The sequence below is a fragment of the Komagataella phaffii genome, chromosome 3 (genome assembly GCF_000027005.1).
Source record: "Komagataella phaffii GS115 chromosome 3, complete sequence".
Classification (NCBI taxonomy): domain Eukaryota; kingdom Fungi; phylum Ascomycota; class Pichiomycetes; order Pichiales; family Pichiaceae; genus Komagataella; species Komagataella phaffii.
In genome coordinates, this window is record NC_012965.1 from 402,901 (window position 1) to 421,212 (window position 18,312).

The window sequence follows — 18,312 nt, forward strand, 5'->3', positions numbered from 1 at the left end:
GAAATACCCTCATTCAGTCAACTCCAAGCAGGCATCTATGCAATCTCCAATGTTCGAATTCTTAGCAATGGCAATATCTAATAAAATCTCAGAGTCCATGTCTGGGAACATTTGCTTAAGGTTTTTTAAAGTTGTTTCTCTCTCACTTTTTATTCTTGCCTCTTTCTTGCTTTCTTCCAACGATTGCTTCTTTGCAGTTTTCAATTCGTCCACAGAAGAGCTAACAGGCGAAGATTCACGTGAGGGTGAAGAGAAAAGAGTACTTAGAGATTGCTGAAAGATACCCGCGGAACTTTTCAGTACTTGAGAAGGAGCAAAGTCCTCACCTTTTCCCGTTCCAGCAATCATCTCCGTCAATGGTGAAAACAAACCTTGTTTCTGAGCATCTTCTTGTGCCTTTTTTTCTTCCAAGATCTTCTGTTCTCGTTTTCTCTTGATAGACTCTTCCTTAAGTTTACGCTCATTATTTTCGATTTCAGCCGCAAAATCCTCTGCAGAAATAGTCAGCAGAGATTGCTCAATAGTTGTTATGAAGTTAGCTGCAATTTGTAAGGAGCTGACGTAGTAGCTAGATTCTCCAACAAGAAACCTATCGTTTCTAAATCTTTCGATAAAAGAAAGGTTGCTGATGAGGTTTCTAGTCTTACATTTGAGTATGACAAAAACTAGCAAAGGGACAAAAATATCAGCATTCTCCTCCACTTTGTGGATTTTCTGTTGTTGCCTAATCAAAGCAAAGATCACTTTACAACAGTTCAAAATGCATATAATTTTATCTCTTGGGGATTTATAGTCATTAACTTTGGAAAGTTCGGTTCCTGCAAGTTTAACGAAAGAGGTTTCTGAATCAATCTTCAAGTGGATGTCAAGATGTTTTGGCTGGATCCACCTGTACTTCTTTAAATTAATATGATAGATTTTGTCCCTCGATAAATCTTCTCTATGAGATGGTGATAACTTTCTTTCCACCATCAGAGGAGGAAAAGTATCATTGTATATTCTACTCATAATAAATTTCTCAAGACCTTCCATAGTGTTGTTCACATCCTCATCAGTTGATAAGTTGTCAAAAGGTTTGCATTCAATAAGTTTTCCAAAAATGAACTGTTGAAATTCTTTGACCAATTTAATCTGCTCATCTACAGACCATGTTCTAGCTTGAAATTGAGTTAAGAACGATTTAATATACTTCAAGACAGGCTCACAATCTTTACTTCTTAACTGTTTCAGAAACCTTTGAAAGTCAAATTTTGTCAAGGTTTTTTTTGCTGAATTTTGCTTAGTTAGTCTCTCACTTTTGCTTTTGTTTTCAGACTTTACTTGAATACTATCTACTCCTTTAGTGATGTTTTCAATGCCCTCCTTAGCCGTAGAAGGGATAGCAGAATGATCTGGCTCGGAAGAATCTTCATTCTCATTAGAAACATTGACCTGTGGTTCTACTTCAGCAGCTAGCTTTGATGATTCGGGCTTCTTATCTATTCTTTGCTCATCCTTTTCTGCGATTGAGGGTCCTTCTTTAAAAGGTAGTTTCTCATTTTCTATGACATCTCCCTCCTCCTCTTCATCATCTTCATCGCCATCATCATCACTGTCATCATCATTTGCAAAGAGATCTTGGTCTGAGACAGTCGAAGCTTCTATACTGGTCCATTGCTTGTTGTCGTGGTGAGGTTCAAATTGACCCAAGATGTTGATCAGCTGCTTGTGTCCTCTATCGCTTTCGGATTCCGATCTTGTAGGGTTGGCAGATACAGAATCTCCTTTCGCAGTAGAGACGGAGGCTGTCGCCTTGGCCGATCCTAGCTTATTGAATGACTTGTTGAAGGACATGGGCAGTGAGGAGGCCGAGGGTTGGTTGTTAAAGCGATGAGCTAATCAGCTCGAAATCAGGCTTGTATTGATAACTAGTTTCGTGTGCGAAACAGTTCAAGCCACTTGTAGCTAGTATGAATTGAAACGTCCTCAAGGGGAAAACCATGACAAAGCAGGAGAGTGTGTAATCAGAAAAACGAGACATTTCCTTTTGAGAAGTGAGTTGGTAGGTGGAGGGCTTCGAAGCTAAAGAAGTTGATTCCTCCTTTGTTCACCCCGAAAAACCACTCTTACATAATCACAGAGAATTCCGATTACATAAGATACTGGAAGAAAAAAATATCATCTACTGCATACCCTATGATGTCGGACAGTGAAAAGTTGGATGCTCTAGAAATCCAGAGGCGAAACTTTGAGGCCCAGTTTGGCTCTTTAGAAGATATGGGATATATAGATAAAACAAAGGTCCGAAAAAGCTCGAAGAAGAATAAAGAACATAATGATAGTGAAGATGATTCTGGATCAGGAAATGATAGCTCTAATGACAGTGAATCTGATAGTGAAGAGTTTAATGGTTTTAGTGAAAACGAAGAGAAAGGGGAAGACGATTACGATGAAAATGATACACAGTTAAAGGGACAACCAAAAACAGTTAAGTTTACTGAAAACTTCAATACATTCAAAGGGCCATCTAAAGATGAACTAAAAATGGCCAGAGCGGGAAAACCTATTTCATTAAAGGAACTTAAGGAGAAACAGAGACTGGCTCTGAAAAATGCTACCGCTAATAACTCTGAAGAACAGGAACATTTGGTCAATGACTTGCAACTACAGAGATTGTTGGATGAGTCCCACCTTTTGGCTGGATCTTCTGAGAGATTTTCTGGTGCTGATCTATTAGATACTATTGACTTTGAAGACCCCATTGGCAAGGCTAGGCTACGTACATTGAACGCTCGTGTTCGAAAACTGGCCTCAATTAATGGAAAGAATGGTGGACTGCCTGCTCGCTTGGAGAAGATGCCCATGAGTATGAGGAAAGGTATGATCAAAAAGCAGCTTGAAAGAGAAGCTGAATTTGAAAAAGAAGCTAAGGAAGCTGGTATCGTCCTGTCAAAGAAGAGGAAAGGCGAATTTAGAAACTTGGCAACCGGTGACCGTGTTACAAACAAATCTGATAGAATAGGTACGGGTATCAAAAAGGCCACCAAAATGAGAGATAGAGGACTGAAAATTAACTCCGTTGGAAGAAGCACTCGTAATGGATTGGTGATCACTCCAAAAGAAATAGCCAAAGTTTCAGGGCCAAGCAATAAGAGGAAGAAACGTTAGCTATTATTATATGTAAATTGAAAAAACTTGCCAACTTATCTTATTTATGTTTGACTTTGGCTCTGTTCAAGTCTCTCTTCTCTTAATTCTGCAATTTGCTGTACTAGAGTCTCCAGGTTACTTCTTTCTGCAATTTTAATGGCACTACTAAGGGCCTTATCATCTCTAAGCTCGTTAGCCAATGCAAAAGCCTTCATTGAGTTCTCTTTGGAGCATGCGTCAGCAAGGAGTAGAAGCAATGATTTGTCGTATAACCTTGAATATTCAAACAATCTCAATTCTGAATCTTCAAGGCTGTCTTCATCTTCATCTGCGTTCTGAATGGCGTCATTTAGTAGCTCTCCTAGAACTTTAGCCTTGACATAGTTTTCCTCAGAATTCAAAGATTCCTCCTCCTCTGAGTATGCTTCACTATTAACCGGTAACTCAATTTCAATCTCTGTAGGCAAGCGGAGAGGAAAATCCGGATATGAACTGGATTGAATAATTCCTGTTCTTTGTATTATACAATTAAATTTTTCACCCATAAGTCCCAGGGGCCAGCTCTTTATTTTATCCCCACTTGAAGCTGCTTTCTTGATACCAGCTGCGATATCTAATATTGGCACCCAACGGGCCTGAAGTGGGTCTCTCCAACGAGACAGAACCAGCAACATATCGTCATGTCCCACTAGGCAAGGATCTCCATCATCACTGAAGAAGAGTCCCTTGAATACAAAATCGTTCTTGCCATCGACATTCACAGGTAATGCTGCATCTCTCTGATAATACTTTCCATCTAAGTCCTGCATACTGAATCTCAAAGAGTTTCCATGCAATGTCGCACTAAAAATGTAGTTTCCATGTGCCATACATGCAACTAATGGAGAAGTTCTTTTCTATGGTTTGGGCAACACCAAAAAGACTGTAAGATCTGATATAACCATAAGAAGTTGCTACGACAACAACAGAATTGCTGACAGATACACATGTGATATATTCATCTTTCTGGCACGGAACCTCTCTTTCCCAATTCTGAGATATATCAGTGTCATGCGGTCGGAAAAGGATTCGTTTAGTAGAGGATGCCTTTGGATTAATGGAATTGGAACCACTGGTTGCTAAAACAAGAGCATTCTCATTCATAGATGCTAGGTCGTATCCATAAACATCTTTGAAATGATAAGATCGATGGAGGTCCTTATTGAAAAAATCAACTGTTATAGTGTAATTTGCTGTCTGCTCTACAGACCAACAGTATCCAAATGAATTGATAGTCAAATACCTTTTATCGTACGACCAAGGAGTGGCTCCTGGAGAATAAGGTGTAATTTTCCAAGAACTAGACACAATGGTAGGAGGTTTTCGTTTCTTGCTATGTTCACCAAACAGTTCATCATCTTCATCAAGGAATCCATTTGGAGGCCTTTTTGTCGTACTTGTTTCAGTATCTATAATAAAATCGTCAAGGTCACCATCAGCGTCCGGAATGGCTTCTGCAACATTGCCATTATTCTCTACGTCGGAAACGCCAGCTTCGGCATCGATAAACAAGGACGTTGCCTTATCGACAGAGGTTGTACCAGTTCGAGGAACGACGCCATTAAATCGCAAAATGTGGCCATCAAACGTACCCAGAACAACGTCAAAACGATCACCTATGGATATCCAATCGACATTGTAAACAGGCTTGGGGAGGTTGTACGAGTGAGTGACAATTTTTTGCTGAGTGTCCCAAATTATCAGCCTGTCATCCAAGTCAACAGATGCTAGGTAGTTACCGTTTGGCGACCAAGATAGATCCACCAAAGAAAGACGGTGTTTTCCAGGAAAAGCAACTCCCTCAGAAAAGTCATCGCTTCTGGAAAATAAACGGATAATATTATCTTCACAAGGAATGGCAATTACTTCACCGTCTGGTCTCCAGCTTGGCTTCGTGGAAACTCTGTTGTTATCCTTTGCTTTATTCTTAGTTTTGTCATCCTTGAACGTGAAATTATCTTCTTCATCCAATTCGTCAAACTCATCTTCTAGACTATCGTCAAACTCATCCTGGAACAATTTTTTGGGTATTTGACCTTCAATGCTGGATACGAATTCCGGACTTTGTGAACTTAACGAGTATACTCTTACAACCCTGCTAGAAAGCGATACAGCCACAAGATTAGAAACCCGATTATAAGACAGTGATGTGATTTCATTGTTCAGCCCAATTTTCTTAATAAGCTTTGTTTCTCCCTGAGGATCTAACAGAATTAGCTCTGAGTCATCACCTCCTACCACAGCCAGATTTCCACCGTTAGTTAAACATGAGTCTCTTAAAGGTAACACTGAAGAGAATAATATATTGTTGAGACTGTGGTTCGAAAAGGAGTAAAAACCTACAGTTCCTTTCTTGGAAGTCGCTATGATATTGTCTGTGTTGGTACAAGTTGAAAAAGAAGATATATCTTGCAGGATATCTATCGTTGTTGGTTCATTCTCTTGATGATCAGCGTCGAAAATTTTCAGTAAACCTTTTTGACTTGCAACAAGTAAATGCTTGAAGTCATCTGTAACTTTGACAATTGTTTGACCTCCACCGGAAAACACCAGTTGATTGACTGGCTCCAATGACATGGCGTGTGATGGGTTGGCACAACTGAGACGTGAGTTTAAGTACGCGTCTGAAAAATAGCCACGATGAGGTGGTGTTCGGGTCCAATAAAAGAAAGCTCATTGGTGATGAGCTTGTGAAATCTTGGATTTATTGCTGTATTCATACGGATATGTATGCTTGTTGTATTAGCGGATCATGCCGAAAAAGCATTCAGTAAACCATTTGAAGAGTACGTACTTCTTGTAATCAGTCTAAGTCCAATTTATTTTGTGATTAAGTAATCATAACACCATCCGACCTACTCGAAAGTTGTAATCTACGATCCGTTAGCCAAATAGAGTGGACCCATTGACCAAGACTGAACTTACAATTCCAATGGCAACGACGTCGAGTGTCAACATTGATTCTCTTCTTGCTGACGATCAGTTTAATGATCAACAAGAGAACCAAGATGAGGATTCAGATTTTCCATTTACACAGCACATGACAAAGGACTTATTCGATTATCAAGTTGACCAAGTAGAACAGGAGAATGACGGCAAATTTGATGCTGATCTACTCCTGTACCAAAACTATAGATTTATGATGCTAGAGGACCTTCGTAAGGAGCTTGGTGATCTTCTAGATCAGCTTGACGACCAGCTTGTGGATCTCATAAATAGGGACTACCAGGATTTCATCACGTTAGGACAGTCAGTGGGAGGCACAGTGGAAACGATACAAATGGTCAAGTTTGACGTTACCTCATACAAGAATAGCCTTGCCAGCAACCAAAAGTACATCGATAATGTGATAAATACAGTGAAAAAGCTTAAATCCCAGAAAACTAATCTATCCAAATTGAAATGGAAGGCCGAAGCGTTGGTTCTCTTACATACTCAGGTGGACATGTTTGAGAAATATATCGCAAAAAAGATCCAAGATGAAGTAGTAACCTTTGAGCAAATCAACAAGCTGACTAGTCTCTATCTGTCCATCACTTCCATCTTGGATTCTATATTGGAAGAGCACAAACCAGAAGACGGACCGATAGTAATTCTAGAAAAGTTAAAGTCACAGGTGAACTCATCTAGATACGAGTATCAAAGCATTATGGATACGTATATCTCTGGCCTAAAGAGTGAAATCAAGAAAATGACCAGTTCTCAACCTCAAGACCCTAAGTCAGTATCAGAACTTCAAGAGCAAGTGATGACGATTTTGACTTTTTATCCTTACACTGGAAACAACAAGCTGTTTTCCGAACCAGATGAATAGAAAATATATAACCATAATCACCGGGGACTATTATTATATGTTAACGAATCTCCTTCTAGTCTCCCTCCCAGCCATCTGCCACCATGTAGCGTCAAGTAGCTCCTTCTAGCGAGAAGAGTTGATTTTTTTTTCACCCGGGTAACCTCATCAAGTGCTCACTAAAAAAATAGAAAATAAAAAAATTCAATCAGTTCCTAACATTACCTCACAATCACAATGGCAAAAGATCCGTTTTTATCGGATGGTTCCCGTAAGCGTAAGAGAACAAATCCCCCCACTTCCAATGTGAACAGGATATCAAAAACGCAAAACAAAAACCAAACGGAAAGAGCTGATGAAGATATCACCAGTGAGTCTGAGACCGAAAATTTAAGTTCTGATGGAGAAGTGAAGGAAGAGCAATCCAGTGAATCTGAAGATGAAGAAGACTTTGCAGAGACCGCTGCAGATAAAAGACGTCGTTTGGCCAAGCAATACCTTGAAAACCTGCAAGCTGAACAAGAGAGCTACGAGTTCGATGCTCAAGATCTGGACAACGATATTCTGGCAAGAAGGTTACAGATGGACGTCAACGAAAACAAGGGAACACTATACAAATTCATTGCTGACAAGTTGCTTGTCAGGGATTGCAAACCTACAATCAGTAGAGTTGGTTCTAAAGGAATGACGTGTGTGTCTGCAAGCTATCCGTTCTGTTATACTACATCAAAAGATATGGAGTTGAGCAAGTGGAAAATTGATGACTTTAACAAAAAGCCCCAAAAGGTGAAGTACGTAAAGGGTGGTGTCAAGTATAGAAACTTGAATAAAGAGCAACATTTGAACGGGCATTGTGGTGAGGTCTTGACATGTTCAGCTAGCTCTAACGGGAAGTACGTAGTCACTGGTGGAAGGGATCAAAGACTAATAGTATGGAGTACTGAGGCATTATCCCCGTTAAGGGTTTGGGAAATTAGGAACAGAAACGGTGTGATATTTAGTACCGTATTCAGGAAACAGAGTGATCAATTATATGCTGCATGTGGTGATTTGAAAGTTAGGACTTATGGGGTGGCCCAGATGTCTCAGTTGGAGACCTTATATGGCCATCAAGACTTTGTGGCAGATATTTCAGCCTTGAGTCAGGAAAGATGTGTAACTGTCGGTTCTAGAGACAGAACAGCCATGCTTTGGAAGATTCCTGAAGAGTCTAAGTTAACTTTCAGAGGAGGAGATTCAGAGGAAAAGAAGAACAAGTTTGGAAATTTGAATTCTAAGGAGTCTGATAAATTGAGCTTTTACGCCGAGGGCTCATTAGATTGTATTTCTATGGTTGATGAGTCCCACTTTGTTACTGGGTCAGATAATGGTAATGTTTCATTTTGGGCCATCAACAAGAAGAAGCCAATTTTTGTAATTAGACAGGCGCATGGCCTGGAACCACGGATTCCATCTGGTGACGCATCAGGAGAGATAAATGAGCAAGCTGCAGAGTTTCAGGTCCCCAAGCGAAACCCTTACTGGGTCACCGCCATTCATTCATTACCACTTTCTGACGTGTTTTTCACTGGTTCCTGGAATGGGACTATTAGAGTGTGGAAGATCAACTCCAACTTACGGTCATTTGAGCTTTTGGGAGAACTCCCTAACGCCAACGGTGTTGTCACCAAGATAGACAGCTGCGAGTTTGACGGGAAGATTAGACTGTTTGCCACGTTATCCAAAGAGCATAGATTGGGTAGATGGATTAAAACGAAAGGAAGAAATGCATTATACAGCGCAGTTTTAGACCTACAAAACTTGAAGCGTCCAAAGAACAGTTAGTATAAGTTAACGGAGGTTAAAATTTGTAATCGATATTAATTCAGAAGTAACGGTATAGAATTGAAAAAAGAACCATTAATAAATATCTTTTGAATCGTAAGAATCAAACTCAAAATCATTTACAACAGTGCAATTGCAGCAATAGCAGCCAACCCTAAAGATGCACCAGATACTTGGTAAATGGCAGCACCATCCGTTGCTGAAGTAGAGGATGTTGTAGGGGCACCACTTTCACTGGAAGAGGAAGAAGACGAAGAAGAAGATGATGTAATGGAACTTCTTCTAGTACTGGAAATGGTAGAACTGTTGTGGAAACTTGAAGTATTGGAGTAAAAGGAGGCAGTCGTAGTAACTGTTCTGTTCGTGGGCAGCGCACTCGTCGTATTGAGGTAGGGAGTTAGTGTAGACGAAACCACTGTGGAGTTAGCTGCAATTGTTGGTGAGGATGAGCTGACAGAAGGGGTCACAGTACTGTTAATAGCAATAGCGTAGTTGCGGAATAGCGTTTGGTGCGCAGCCTCAGAGGCTACAGAAGCTTCAGATGCAGCAGAAAGCTCCGAAGCTACAGAAGCAGCGGAGGCTTCAGAAGCAGCAGAAGCAGCAGAAGCCTCAGATGCAACACTGGCAGAGGAAACTGATAACAGTGAAGAGCTCTCCTCTGGAGACAATTGCGTTTCAGTAATAGTAATCGTAGTTTGCAAAGTGGTGGTTGCCTCAGCGGAAGCAGAGGCAGCGATAGCCAAAAGAGATGCGATATTGAGCAATTTCATGATGACACTTGATTGATTGTTCGTTGAAAATGAAAGACTAGGGTAGGTATGGAACAAGAATAAGTTGTTTACTAAAGAGAAAAGACCAAAGAAAGTTCAGGGTCAAGGCAAAATAAAATAGTAAACAAATTAGTCGAGCATGGATCGCTGGTTGCCATGGTTGTGTGGTAAATATTTTCACTTACCATCGCGACGTATTCACAGCCATGCAAAAATTGTCCAATCAATAACCGGAATTGCGTTTGGCAGAGCTAGAAACACGCTTTATAACTATTCAACCGCCACCAACTGCATAAACATACCTCAAACGATGCAAGATTTTTAGTAGTAGCCACGTCAGGTTATAGTCAGAAGATCCAAGCTAACCAATTCAAACAGGTTTATCTTAGAGGATCGGGAACAGACAGTGGGTGTAATCATAGAGCTTATAAAGAAAGGGCTTTGACGGGACCACAGGCCCAGCCTGTGAATAGGTCCCCTATATGAACTGAACTTCCTGGATCTCATTCGCAGCAAACGTCTTTGGGCAATATGGGCACTTGATAGAGGAGTTTCTCTTCTTTAGTTTCGCTAAAGAGTCTTTACTTATCAGATGTCGGCAGCCTAGGGCCATTGGTGAATTTTGAGGCGTTGTTTCTTCTTTGCTGACTGGACAAATGAATATTGAGTGGAATTGTAGAGATTTTGGAAGCTCAACTTCAAATGGAAGTTCATTCTCTGAGGTCCAATCCAGCTTCTCATTCTTCATCTTCGAGATCTTGTTGAACTTAACAAAATTTGGAATCGCAATATAGCTCGCTTGAAGTGTGTTGAAAATAGGAGATTCTGAGGAGAGCCCCACGAATGAACAGAAATCTCTGGACAGCTGCGTGAAAAGTTTCTGGTAGGGAGAACTTGTCAAGTCTATTGAATCCAAATACGGATTTTCTGGCTCATTGGGAGTAAATATAGTGGATGACATTAACTTTGATATCACGTCCAAGTGAGTATTTCCAAAGTGAGGAAAATTGATCTTCGCATACTCATAGGCAGGATAAGGGGATGAAGGATTCTTCTTGTAAATATCGATGAACTTTAGTTTATGCAGATTGAACTGTAAATCTGATCCTATTCTTTGAAGATTGTGTTTATTGACATTGGCCCATGCAATTGCTTTTTCCAATCGGTGATGAACTGTCAAATCTTCAGATATTTCTTCCAATTCATGAAACTTGTTGAGTAGCTGATCAGGCACCTGAATGTTATCCATTTTTGCAATGGTATTGGCAGCTTCGAAATCCCCAATTCGTAACAAATGCATTATTAGTGCTCTATCGACTAACTGTCTACATCTTGTGCTTTCCAATGGAATACGATGTCTGTAAACTTCACTCAAGTCAAAATTAAACACTTTATCGATACTCTTCTGATACTTTTTGATAACGGTATTGAGGGATTTCTCATGTTTCAATGACTGATTTGCCCAATAGTTAATCTTTATCTGCACATCTTGTACTTTCAAGTCGTCAGTGTCCTGATTCAATTGTTCTTGTTTCTGTTTCAAATAGCTCAGTAAGTCATTACTCTCTTTGATACACTTTTCTAGTGCCTTATTCTTTCCAAGGCGTTCAACTTCTTCCTGGACTATGTTCATCGATGATCAGTTAAAATAAGCAAGGCCCGTTTAATTGCCGGAACGTCAAGTTTGAGATAATCTTTGTTCGCGCAGTATTCTACCTATATTTAGGGGTTGACTAACAGACAGATGCCATTTGCTCCCAAGGGGGAAACTCGTATATAGGATCAGGATGGTGAACGTATGAGATAGAAGGCCTCACCGAATGACGAAAACTGAACTAGGCTTTCGTTATCTAATTTCAAGTCTTGCATTGTGTCTCTTGACTTCTAGTAACCCTGAACTGCACTACTCAAAAATGGATAAGGACCCAGGTTCCTACAATAGCAGCATTAAGCTTGTTCCAAACCCCCAACTCATGAAAACCCCTCTTATCACCCTCCCCTTGAAAAAGACAAAGGATGACACTGATTGGAAAAGTGCTTTGGACAGCCACATAAAACTGGCTTATGGAGCCAACCACGAGTTTTCCAATGAAATTGACACCTTTTCCGCAATCAGATCTGACATACATAACCTCAAACCAGATGTACTAGGCCGGGACATCCTGTACAAGTATTATGGACAACTAGAGCTATTGGGACTTCGAATTCCAATAAAGCACCTCAATGTTTCTTTCACATGGTATGATGCTTTTAAAACTTCTAGTAAAGTTAAACAGCATTCAACTGCGTTTGAAAAAGCCTCTGTTCTCTTTAACTTGGCAGCCACATTTTCAGAGCTTGGAAAATCCAGTCTTTCAGAAGGCAACTTCAAGGCAAGTTATACCAATTTTCAATATAGCGCCGGTATATTGCAATTTATTGCAGAGAATTTCTTGCATGCTCCTTCAGGTGATCTAGATCCCGAAGTTGTAACAACATTCCAAAAAGTTATGATAGCCCAAGCGCAAGAAATCTTTCTACTCAAAATGTTCGATGACGACTCTGCTAATGTAAAACATTCATTGGCTGCTAAATTAGCCAAAGCTGCTTCAAATATGTACGAGTCTATCACTGAACCTTTGAAGGGATTCCTTTCTAAAGGTGTCCCAATTACTTTCTCTCAGTTGACTGCATACAAAGCTATTTACTACGATGCGCTAGCTCATTATCACAATGCCCTGCATAATAAAGCCACTTCAAAGTATGGTGCTGCCATTGCTGATTTGAAAGAGGCTGAGTCCCAGCTGAAGGAATGTGAAAACACTTTCTTGCCGTCTGACTTCAAGCAAATCGGTGATTTCCAGTCCGAACTATCCGAACTAATTAAGATTGAGTTACCTTCAATTGAAAAAGACAACGAGTTTGTTTTCAACGATCATGTTCCTTCCACAGCCCCAATAATTAAACCTCTGGAAGGTGCCAGACCAATATCCTTAGCCGATCAAGATTTTTCGGCTACGGTAGGAAAAGATCTTTTTGAAAAGATCATTCCTATGTCGGTTCACGAACAAAGTTCTTTGTATTCGGAGATGCAGGCCCAACTTTTGAGAGAGGAAGGGTCAAACGTGGAGCTGTTAGATGAAGAACTCTCGTCACTCATGTCATACTTGAACCTTCCGAAATCTATACTAGAATTAAAGGAGTTGTTAGAAATAAAACCGGATGAGCTTCGTCTAGACTTTAGCGACTCAACTCAAGAGTTGGATCCCAGAATTCTGAGTGCTGCACTGGAGATTCAAGACTCGTCCTACGTCACTGAAGCCCAAGCTGTTAGAAGAATAAAAGAAGAGTTATTAAGCAAACTCAACAATACGCAGAATCTACTTTTGAATGAAGAACGCAACTATAGCGAGAACAAATTGAGATATGGCGCTAAGTGGACACAGCAGCCATCTACCATGTTGAATTCCTCCTACAAACAGAACTTGACCAGGACTAGAAAATCATTGGAAGATGCGTCATTGTCAGATAAGAAACTTGAATCAATGATTAGCCCTTACCAATATGTACTTAATATCCTATCAGGTGGGCCTCACTCTTCAGAGCTTAGAAATGCTTTCAACCCTTCATTACCAGACAGTGAAGTCTCCCTTCTTGATATTGATGACAGATCTTTCAATACTAAAGCAAAGATTGGCCAACTGGACTCAAAAGTGCAAGAGCTACACAATTTAAGAAAGGAGAGAGCAAATACTTACAATGACCTCAAGACTGCTGTTCGAAAAGATGATATTTCCAGCATTATTCTCATCAACAAGGATAATCCAAACATGGAAGAGAATGTATTCAGGAAAGAGCTGTTAAAGTTTCAACCATACAGAAACAGAATCGAAGCTACCGGGGAGCGACAGAATCTTTTGATGCAAGAAATCAAAGTGTTGATGAGTGAGGTCTTGAATGACCCCACTATCAAAAAGAACCGTCTCTCCAAACATTCCCAGAAGGAAACTCAATCTAAACAGCTAAACAATTACTTGGATGCATACAAACAATGGAAAACATATGTTACTGGGTTGAAACAAGCTAACAGCTTTTACAAACAGCTATTTAACCTTGTTAACGAACAGCACAATTCAGTGGTGAACTATACGAACCAAAGACAAATGGAAGCTAATGCTCTAGGCCAAGATTCCCTAAGTTATGGACTCGGAAGCTTGAATTTGGAAGGCACTTCTCAACCACCACCAAGGCCACCAAAGGACAGCGATCAGGATCCATACAAAAATCCGTCGGTATTTGACCCTTTGTTATATGCAAGTTTTAGTGATAATAACCAGTCTAGGAGGTAGCTGCTGGATGTGAACCCATTAGACGTCCAAGAAGTCTGCTGCCACCAACAATTCTAATGCCATTTCAGTAGGTATATCAAACTCAGGAACGTCAACTTGATCTTTATATTGAAAATTGTAGTGTAAGTATTGTATTATTTTCTCCATCAGTACGCCATCAATTTCGTGTAGTGTGATTCTGTTAGATTCTGCCTCTTGGAAGGAAGTTCCCAGCATGTTTCTAAGTGTGCCAGACACCTCTGCGATTTCCTTAGAAATTATGAACTTGAAACCATCGGAAGAAATAAGCGTGACAAACTCCTCTTTATCAAAATCCCCCTCTTCGTCGGACATTCAAGGCTGATGAAATATGTGAGTTGAAGATTAGATTCTTCGGAATATCTAGCAAAGGTGCGTCGAATGGGTTTCCTAGTATAATCTCACATTTTCGCGATAGCTGGAAACGTTTTTAACGGGAAACAAACTGGCTCAGCCCAGGAACATCTACAGGTTAATTACGTCTATTACCGTCCGGCTGCTTGTTTACCTATATCACTGCATCCTCAAATGGTGTAACTGCCATTGTGACTTCTATAGAATTTTTCATAAAAGTTTGCCCATTTTAGATCTGATACTTTCTCGAATTCTTGTAAGATTAACTCTCCTTCTATCTAGCATTGTACTTTCCTTCGCTATCAATGAACAACCCAAGTTTAGGCTGGGAAAGACTTGATACAGTCTTTTATAGGCTGAGAGAATGCTATTCCCCTCTTCAATGGGATATTGAGCTTGATGAACAGCCTGTAGCGATCTCCAATTCTGCAGCTGCAATTGCAGTGTTCAACAGTCATTCTTCGCATACATCCATAGATATCTTCTCTGGATCTGGAGTATTGCTCAATTCCATTCCGTGGCTACTTTCCAATGGTCAAATTGTTTCAATGAGCTGGACAGACAACGAAGAACTGCTGGTTGTTCTTCAGAACGGTACTATTCGAAAGTTCTCAGACCTGACCAGTGAGTTTGATGAGTTTGGACTTAATCTTCCTGAGGACTCGATAGTGCAAGAGGCCAAATTTTTCCAGGATGGTATTGTTGTACTTACAAATGAAAAGAAATTTGTATTTTTCAGCTCTTTCAGTCAAGTACCCAGGCATTTCACTCTTAACGTAGATTCCATAGACTGCTGGAATATCCTCTACTCGGATCGGGTATTACAACTGTTTGTTTCTTCCAACAAATCAATTCACATAAGCACACTGACGACAGAAACATCAGTAAAATTTGGGCAGGTTATTACTGGAATCGAGTTTCCTCCTAATGGTTCGTTTGCATCTCTTTTGACCCCAGATAACTTAATCATAGCAACGTCTGACTTGGAGAACTTATTGTCAGAGTTTTCACACAATTTTAAACACATTCGTTCCATGCAGTGGTGTAGTAATGATGCTGTGGTCCTAGCTACTAATGACGAGCTGCAGGTAATTGGTCCAGGTGATGATTCCATTTCTTTTTACTATGAAAACAGGCCATTCATAAGGTCACAGAATGATGGCTTAACTGTACTTACTCAATCCAAGCTGGAGTTTCTATCTAGAGTTGCAAATTTCACTGAAGAAACTTTCAGAATTGGTTCCACTAAGGCAAGTGCAATTTTACTAGATTCCATTGATCAATTGGATAGACATTCCCCAAAAGCTGATGAAAACTTGAGAATAGTGAAACCAAATTTGGTGGAAGCAGTCGATAATTGCATTCGTTCAGCAAGTGAAGAGTTTGATCCGCAATGGCAAAAGAAACTGTTACGAGCTGCCAGTTTTGGTAAGAGTATCTTGGATTTCTATAGTAGTGAAGAGTTTGTTGAGATTTGCAACAATTTGAGAGTTCTTAATGCTGTTCGGCAACCTGAGGTAGGCATGTTTATCACATATGCTCAGTTGCTGAATTATGGACACCAAGGGCTAATTCAATCTTTGATCAGAAGGCGCTTGTTTTTATTGGCTTCTAAGATCTGCAAATTCCTTTCTTCTTTTCCAGATAACATATACTTTGCTTGGGCCAAGTTAAAGATAAAGAGTTCATACAATACTAATGACAAAGAATTAAGCGAGATAATTCTTGACAAGTTAGCTGAGACTAAAAGGGTCTCTTATACTGGGTTAAGCGAGGTTGCTTACAACGAAGGGAGAGTCGAACTGGCACATTTGTTACTAGATCATGAACCTGTCCTTGAGAATCAGGTGCCTCTTTTGTTGCAAATGGGTCAGGACAAAAATGCTTTGTTAAAGTCTGAACAAAGTGGCAATGTGGATTTGATATGTTCGGTTCTACTACGTCTGTATTACAAGTTTTCCCTGTCACAATTTTTCATACTTTTATCAGACTCAACTGATGTAAGCATTGGTATTTTTAAAGATATAATTGGATCCGTGAAACCTGATTTACTATTAGAGTATTACTATCAGGATGATCAACTGATTAAGATAGCCGAATCGAACTTGTTACAGGATTCAACTTATTCCTTAGATGCGGAAACCAAGCGAAATCGATTATTGGAGCTGCTGAAAGCATATGAAGGCAAAAAATTTTATGAAAATGATGTCCCGATCATAGAATCTCACTTGAAGCTACTCAATTATCAAGAAACTTTGACTAACAAGTTTAACCACTCTTTTGTTGCCTTTTCGAAGATTGAAACTATTTCTGAGTTGGCCAGGTTGGATGATGAAAAGCTAACTGAAACGCAAAAGTATGCCTATCAATTTGGAATTAGCTCGACACAGCTTTACCACAGTGTTGTAAAGTCGTTGGCCAAATCACACCAATGGGATAAACTCTTCCAGTTTGCCAAATCGAAAAAATCTCCTGTGGGGTACGAGTTGTTTTTCAGGGAATGTTACCTCCAAAACGAAAAAAGGCAGGCTGGACTTTACATTGGAATGTGCAAAGAACTTACTTACAAAGCCAGGGCCGATCTTTACTTAAAGATTGGTGAATACAGACTGGCAGCAGATGAAGCTTCCAAGAAGAAAGATATTGACCTACTACAGTTGGTGAAGGATACGGCTGGGTCTACGAATGTTGGCATTACGAGACTAATCGAAGATTATGTAACCAGAATAGGATAGTCACTGTTATGAAGGAATCTATTAATTATTGTCCAGCAATATCGTTTCCTCTTTGGTGAATTTTCCATTTTCCAAAGTCCCGGACTCAACACCATATTCACCAGTTAACGCCTCTGGAATGAGCGCTGCATCCACAGGCCCTTTAACTGCTAGCTCGTATAATCCTGCGTAAACATCTGTACCTGTGAATTTAATGGTGATCGGATTTTCATTCGAATCATCTGCCGACTTAAGTGCCAGTTTTACAAATTGCACCGGTGCAATCGATGAGTAAGGGTTTGTATTGTCTTCCTCAACCTCCTTAATTGCCCTTGTATCTTCAAACAACCTTTCCGATTTGAGGGGATCCACAGTACCTTTGAAACGTAACATGGCTATTTGTTCTCGCGTAGGACGATTGGAAACTGCGTTATTGTCAATTCTGTTCACTTTGACAATGGGGTGATTTTTCTCCTCTCCCAAAACAGGCATATCCACATCTCCATCAGCATATGGCTGCCAGCTCCCTAATGAATTTGAAAACCTACTATTTCCTTTGAATATGTGCAATGCTTCCAAAGTTTTCACCGGAGGATCATTCGTAGGTGCCAGCACAACCTGCCTCGTAGAAGAACTAAGTGTTAACTCAATAGACTGCATAATAGTTTTCGTAACACTGTCTTGAAAAGCGGTATGAATAACGAACGGGGAATTTTGAGGAATTGCCAAGAAGAAAGGTTTATGGGAGACCAGTTCATCTTTCGAAGGAATCCGCTTTTTCATAGGAATGAAATCAAATACTTGAACTCTTATTATTGTTAGTGGTAGAACCGGATGCTTGGCTACATAACTGTGACACAAGTAAACTTTTGAAAGGTGTGTCATCAATTGATCCAAGAACAACTGTGGCTCGATAGTTATCATCAACTCTTCCCCGGAGAGTGGTATTTTCGCCATAGAGCTGGTCCAGCCTGAGCTGCCCATAGACGAAGCAGAGGGCTTCTTGACAATTAGCTGTGTATCAATTTGACTCAATTGTAGCAGATTCAAACCATTCGGCCAATATTCTACTAAGATCTTATCTATGAGTTTCTTCTTGGTTATGTTAGACTCGGTGAACAAATCAACCTCTGATCCAATATTGTGTTTTGGTTTCGTTGCGGGCCACCTGCTCCATATTTTGACCAGTTCCAAAAGGGATTTTAGGGCGACCCGGTTTAGAAATCGGGAGTTTTGCTCTGCCAACCTTGGAGGAATGTAGCTATTCGAAATAACTTGGGAAGCTGTGGTGTCCATGTTAGATAGGGAAGATTTGTTTAGCCCTTCTCATGGAAGCTCATCGC

General features: G+C 40.2%; 10 protein-coding genes across 10 annotated transcripts; 5 read left to right on the forward strand and 5 right to left on the reverse strand.

Moving 5' to 3' along the window:
- Window positions 1-9: 9 nt before the first annotated feature.
- PAS_chr3_0203 (Guanine nucleotide exchange factor) lies at window positions 10-1,833 on the reverse strand (the record flags this gene model as incomplete). Its single annotated transcript, XM_002492365.1, has 1 exon — window positions 10-1,833. One exon carries the CDS (start codon window positions 1,831-1,833, stop codon window positions 10-12), a length of 1,824 nt encoding a protein of 607 aa, XP_002492410.1.
- Window positions 1,834-2,175: 342 nt separating this feature from the next.
- On the forward strand, window positions 2,176-3,147 carry PAS_chr3_0204 (Protein required for pre-rRNA processing and 40S ribosomal subunit assembly; the record flags this gene model as incomplete). Its single annotated transcript, XM_002492366.1, has 1 exon — window positions 2,176-3,147. The coding sequence occupies one exon, from the start codon at window positions 2,176-2,178 to the stop codon at window positions 3,145-3,147; it is 972 nt and encodes a 323-aa protein (XP_002492411.1).
- A 44-nt stretch (window positions 3,148-3,191) lies between these two features.
- On the reverse strand, window positions 3,192-5,745 carry PAS_chr3_0205 (Chromatin-associated protein; the record flags this gene model as incomplete). The annotated part of the gene is made up of 2 exons (XM_002492367.1): window positions 3,192-3,945; window positions 4,001-5,745. 2 exons carry the CDS (start codon window positions 5,743-5,745, stop codon window positions 3,192-3,194), a joined length of 2,499 nt encoding a protein of 832 aa, XP_002492412.1.
- Window positions 5,746-6,100: 355 nt separating this feature from the next.
- On the forward strand, window positions 6,101-6,982 carry PAS_chr3_0206 (Hypothetical protein; the record flags this gene model as incomplete). The annotated part of the gene is made up of 1 exon (XM_002492368.1): window positions 6,101-6,982. One exon carries the CDS (start codon window positions 6,101-6,103, stop codon window positions 6,980-6,982), a length of 882 nt encoding a protein of 293 aa, XP_002492413.1.
- Window positions 6,983-7,198: 216 nt separating this feature from the next.
- Window positions 7,199-8,785, forward strand: PAS_chr3_0207 (Protein involved in pre-rRNA processing; the record flags this gene model as incomplete). Its single annotated transcript, XM_002492369.1, has 1 exon — window positions 7,199-8,785. One exon carries the CDS (start codon window positions 7,199-7,201, stop codon window positions 8,783-8,785), a length of 1,587 nt encoding a protein of 528 aa, XP_002492414.1.
- Window positions 8,786-8,904: 119 nt separating this feature from the next.
- PAS_chr3_0208 (Hypothetical protein) lies at window positions 8,905-9,555 on the reverse strand (the record flags this gene model as incomplete). Its single annotated transcript, XM_002492370.1, has 1 exon — window positions 8,905-9,555. The coding sequence occupies one exon, from the start codon at window positions 9,553-9,555 to the stop codon at window positions 8,905-8,907; it is 651 nt and encodes a 216-aa protein (XP_002492415.1).
- Window positions 9,556-10,033: 478 nt separating this feature from the next.
- On the reverse strand, window positions 10,034-11,188 carry PAS_chr3_0209 (Cytosolic protein required for sporulation; the record flags this gene model as incomplete). Its single annotated transcript, XM_002492371.1, has 1 exon — window positions 10,034-11,188. One exon carries the CDS (start codon window positions 11,186-11,188, stop codon window positions 10,034-10,036), a length of 1,155 nt encoding a protein of 384 aa, XP_002492416.1.
- Window positions 11,189-11,375: 187 nt separating this feature from the next.
- On the forward strand, window positions 11,376-13,883 carry PAS_chr3_1161 (uncharacterized protein; the record flags this gene model as incomplete). The annotated part of the gene is made up of 1 exon (XM_002492372.1): window positions 11,376-13,883. One exon carries the CDS (start codon window positions 11,376-11,378, stop codon window positions 13,881-13,883), a length of 2,508 nt encoding a protein of 835 aa, XP_002492417.1.
- A 677-nt stretch (window positions 13,884-14,560) lies between these two features.
- On the forward strand, window positions 14,561-16,990 carry PAS_chr3_0210 (Subunit of the vacuole fusion and protein sorting HOPS complex and the CORVET tethering complex; the record flags this gene model as incomplete). The annotated part of the gene is made up of 1 exon (XM_002492373.1): window positions 14,561-16,990. The coding sequence occupies one exon, from the start codon at window positions 14,561-14,563 to the stop codon at window positions 16,988-16,990; it is 2,430 nt and encodes an 809-aa protein (XP_002492418.1).
- A 21-nt stretch (window positions 16,991-17,011) lies between these two features.
- On the reverse strand, window positions 17,012-18,265 carry PAS_chr3_0211 (Outer kinetochore protein required for chromosome stability; the record flags this gene model as incomplete). Its single annotated transcript, XM_002492374.1, has 1 exon — window positions 17,012-18,265. One exon carries the CDS (start codon window positions 18,263-18,265, stop codon window positions 17,012-17,014), a length of 1,254 nt encoding a protein of 417 aa, XP_002492419.1.
- Between the last annotated feature and the right edge of the window lie 47 nt (window positions 18,266-18,312).